Source organism: Phragmites australis, chromosome 13 (genome assembly GCF_958298935.1).
Source record: "Phragmites australis chromosome 13, lpPhrAust1.1, whole genome shotgun sequence".
Taxonomy (NCBI): domain Eukaryota; kingdom Viridiplantae; phylum Streptophyta; class Magnoliopsida; order Poales; family Poaceae; genus Phragmites; species Phragmites australis.
In genome coordinates this window covers 20,352,636-20,356,887 of record NC_084933.1, presented here as the reverse complement: position 1 = coordinate 20,356,887, position 4,252 = coordinate 20,352,636, and the positions used below count along the sequence as shown (strand labels likewise).

General features: G+C 42.7%; 1 protein-coding gene across 2 annotated transcripts; it reads left to right on the top strand.

Moving 5' to 3' along the window:
- The first annotated feature begins 240 nt into the window (after nucleotides 1–240).
- On the top strand, nucleotides 241–3,728 carry LOC133888811 (isocitrate dehydrogenase [NAD] regulatory subunit 1, mitochondrial-like). 2 transcript variants are annotated; one of them, XM_062329184.1, is made up of 4 exons: nucleotides 241–957; nucleotides 1,785–2,012; nucleotides 2,771–2,849; nucleotides 3,162–3,728. In XM_062329184.1, the coding sequence occupies exons 1-4, from the start codon at nucleotides 430–432 to the stop codon at nucleotides 3,434–3,436; spliced, it is 1,110 nt and encodes a 369-aa protein (XP_062185168.1). In that variant the 5' UTR covers nucleotides 241–429; the 3' UTR covers nucleotides 3,437–3,728. The 2 variants fall into 2 exon arrangements, with proteins under 2 accessions (XP_062185168.1, XP_062185167.1); XM_062329183.1 differs by having other exon boundaries at nucleotides 244–957; nucleotides 1,773–2,012.
- Nucleotides 3,729–4,252: the final 524 nt, after the last annotated feature.

Here is a 4,252-nt window from a genome sequence, read left to right as displayed (position 1 = left end):
AGAGGTTAGATAATTAGGATAGATGTTAAAAATAGGTAAATTAATCGAATTTTAAGAGATTTTATTAAATGATGAGAGGGGAGTAGGGAAAGAGATGGCGCGAAAACGAACTCTTTTATACAGTAGAGAAATATTAAAAAAATCCCTTTATCTATAGGCCCATTTCTCAGAGACCCTCAATTATTCTTGGAAAATAAGCTTCAATCGAGTCGATTGTTGGCAAATACCGAGAAAGCCAAGGATTCAAGTTCAAAACAACTCTCTCACGTATCCATCTCCAGTTCTCCACCTTCCCTTCCTCCTCTTTCCTCGTCTCCCGGGGCCCCTTCCCTTCCCTTCCCTCCCGGCCGCCCGCCTCCGCCTGACTGCCTGCGCCTCCGCGATCGCAATTCGCGTCCGCCCGCGCGGCCCCAACCCCTCCCTCCCCCCATGGCGTGGCGATCCGCCCCTCTCCTGCGCCGCCTCGTCTCCTCCTCCCCGCCCTCGCCCCTCCCGGGACACGGCGGCGGCGCGCGCCGCACGGTGACCTACATGCCGCGGCCCGGGGACGGCACCCCGCGCGCCGTCACTCTCATCCCGGGCGACAGCATCGGGCCCCTCGTCACTGGCGCCGTGCGGCAGGTTATGGAGGCGATGCACGCCCCCGTCTACTTCGAGACCTACGACGTCCACGGCGACATGCCCACCGTGCCGCCTGCCGTCATTGAGTCCATCCGCCGCAACAAGGTCTGTCTCAAGGGCGGGCTCGCCACCCCCGTCGGCGGCGGGGTCTCATCCCTCAACATGCAGCTGCGCAAGGAGCTCGACCTCTACGCCTCGCTCGTCAACTGCTCCAACCTCCCCGGCCTACCCACCAGGCATCAGGACGTCGACATCGTCGTCATCAGGGAGAACACCGAGGGCGAGTACTCGGGGCTCGAGCACGAGGTCGTGCCCGGGGTCGTCGAGAGCCTCAAGGTACGGCCAATCGCGCCCCGCGTTTTGCTCCGTGTTGGTTGGGGATCACTACCGTGCGTTGATTGATGTCTTCGTCTTTTTCCGATGTCATAATGAAATTCGTGATGCCTATTGCTTGAACAGGTCATATGGTTGGTAGGTTTTGCAGATCATGGTTTTTCCATGTATGAGAGAAGAGCTTCCTATCAAAAAATTGTTACCGTTTGAGTAGCGACATGATTTATCTGAAATGGAAATGATTTTGTTGGCTTATTAGCTCAGTTCGTGTGAATTTACTGTTTGCTCAATTGTTTTTAGCCTGTAAAGTGTTTAGGTAGCCTATAAGCTGTTAAGCTGCTACTTAGTTCATGATAAGTGCATTTTGTACCACACTCTATAAGCCTTGTGGAGAATCTACTGTTGTGATTATTTGGTCAGACTATAGTGTAACATGTCATGAGGTTAGCACCATGGATTTGAAATGTTTGGATCCTAGGGAATTGGATTATATTAACTCTGTGTTTATTTGTAGATTCCCTTGTATATATTGTATTGCCAATACATTAATGTATCTTATTATCAAATTGATCAAATTATCAACATCTACTGAAGGTGTTATTTGTACTCAAGGATTCACAATGTTCATCACATATGTATTATATTTCTTGGTTTTGATTAAGCCTTTAAGCAGTTTTTTTTTCTGTTATTTGCCATGAGATACTTAGAGACTTTTGCCCAAGATATTGTTGATGAAATAAATTTAACTCACCATATGTTTTCCTTTTCACTTCTTATAAACTTTTTCTCGTAGTACTCTCACTGAATGGATTTCCTAGGTGATCACAAAGTTTTGCTCTGAGAGGATAGCCAAATATGCATTCGAGTATGCTTATCTTAACAACCGAAAGAAAGTCACGGCAGTGCATAAAGCAAACATCATGAAGCTTGCTGATGGTTTGTTCTTGGAGTCTTGCCGTGAGGTTGCTTCAAAATATCCTGGTATTCAATACAATGAAATCATTGTCGACAACTGCTGTATGCAACTTGTTGCAAAGCCTGAACAATTTGATGTTATGGTATGCATCTAAATTCTAAGTATTTTTCTCTGGATGTCATTCAGTTTGGAACATTGCTATCTTTTCAGTCCTTTGGAGCTACCTTTTCTTTACTGCACTGAGTTTCTTTGCATCTTCTTAGTAGAGTTTTAAAATGTCCTATCTTTATTTTTATTGTTTGGTTACAAAGTATGGGTCACAATTTCCAAATGATAAAACTGATGATAAGTTATTATAGAGGACTGCTTTTTATTATTTCTAGAAGAACAATTCCTGAATTTTACAAAGCAAGCATTTTTTTTTTTGCATAAACAGTAATTCTTTGCTCTTCTTTCTTTATTGACAAAGTTGAGCTCTTTTTTGTGTGTGTAAAGTTAGAAGGGCTTTGGGAATTTGAAATCTCCTGCGTGACATGATAAAAAATTAGAAAGACAACATTCCTTACCTCGAGATATATATCAAACCAATCGAAATTCCTTTGTTTTTTAAGAAATGAAAATTGATATTAAACGTGGTTTAAAAAAGAAATTGATATTAAATGTTTTTCGAGAAATTATATGATTTATGGCCTGTTTACAGTGTCGCAAGCATATCATTGTTAAGCTAAAATGCGATGTAGAAAGCTAGTTGACCACTGTTGCAGACTCCACCTCTTTTCTCTATCTGCCATGTCATATCCTTTCTGCTTTCCTGATTTCTCAAATGCTTCCTTCTCAGTATGCCATGGATTTGGATTACCTGCAGAATTCTAACATGATTTCTTTTGATTCTTTTGGTAGGTTACACCTAATCTTTATGGCAATTTGGTGGCTAACACAGCTGCTGGTATTGCTGGAGGGACAGGTGTCATGCCTGGAGGTAGGGTTGCAGCTCATACTTTGTTTTTGTGTTTTCCACCATCATACTAGTAATGGGCATCTTTAAAAACTTCTGGGAAACCTCACAGTATTTGAATGGTCTCCGAGTAATGTAGTTGTGATAGATGCTCTTTGGCAAATTATTACGGAAATAATACGTTGGGCATCACTAATCTCCGTTTGTGCCTATATTGTAATTTGTACAGACCTTTTGTGGCATACATGGACCATCTTTTCATGCTTTAATTTTTTTTTAGCAAATATATGTTTGGTGTTCAGGTATACTAATTGTCGACAATGCATTGTGTTCCAGGTAATGTGGGTCAGGACCATGCCGTCTTCGAGCAAGGTGCTTCTGCGGGAAATGTCGGAAATGAGAATATTGTAGAGCAGAAGAAAGCAAACCCTGTCGCACTGCTTTTATCATCTGCCATGATGTTGAGGCATTTGCAGTTTCCATCATTTGCTGACCGTCTGGAAACGGCGGTGAAGCGTGTTGTTGCAGACGGCAAATACAGAACAAAGGATCTGGGTGGCACCAGCACCACCCAGGAAGTTACTGATGCGGTGATTGTCAATCTGGATTAGAGTTCAGGTTTTTTGCCTGAAAAATTAATTCTTCTGGGGGACTAGTTAACTAGTCTTGACTCCTGAGTATTATTTGTTTCACATAGATTTAGATTTGTTTCACGCTTCCCGGAGGTATTGCAAGGTATCATTTTTTTTTTCAGATTTTGTCTAGAAATAATTGAGGAAGCCACGAATATTACTGTTCACACGATACTTTGTAGCAAGGTAAAGACCTTGAGTTGCAAAGCGAATCGTTGGCCATCTTAAAATAACATGAATTGAGAGTTGATTCTCAGTTTTGTGTTTTGATGCATGGTTGTGGCTCTATTGAGCATGAATATCTTCTTCGGATTGTCATCTGAGACTTTCTTTGTTAAATTGTTATGCACATTGTGCTTTCTTCTCTCCCTTTTTTTCGCGAAATGGGTGGAGTTTATATTAATATTTCAGGACAGTACAACCTCACTTTACAGATGGATCCTCACTAAGAAGAAAATATGAAAAAAGTACATCAAGGTCATTTCCTCTTCCATTTTATCTCTAGAGCTAGGCGAAGAACAGTGAAGCTGGAGCTGATTCCTTCGACCAAAACCGATAAGAGACTCCAAACATTGGCACTGTTGTAGGATCCAACGCTCCGGAACACCACTAGTCAAAGCGCATCTAACACCTTAAACGTGTATCAGCCATCTTGTTTCTAGTGTTGGGTGAAGTCTAGATCTGGCGCCATGACCGACGGATCCACCGAAATCGATGAGACGATGACCCATAGTAGGATTTGGTGTCGCCGGCGAATAATCTGACGACTTGTAAAAGGGGTATCCAAGATCTCCA

Bases quoted from the DNA above. Each gene is read 5' to 3' on its own strand.
- LOC133888811 (XM_062329183.1), top strand. From the start codon at position 430: ATGGCGTGGCGATCCGCCCCTCTCCTGCGCCGCCTCGTCTCCTCCTCC. The intron at 2,013-2,770 runs GTATGCATCTAA...TTCTTTTGGTAG, and splicing joins CTGAACAATTTGATGTTATG to GTTACACCTAATCTTTATGG. The intron at 2,850-3,161 runs GTAGGGTTGCAG...ATTGTGTTCCAG, and splicing joins GACAGGTGTCATGCCTGGAG to GTAATGTGGGTCAGGACCAT.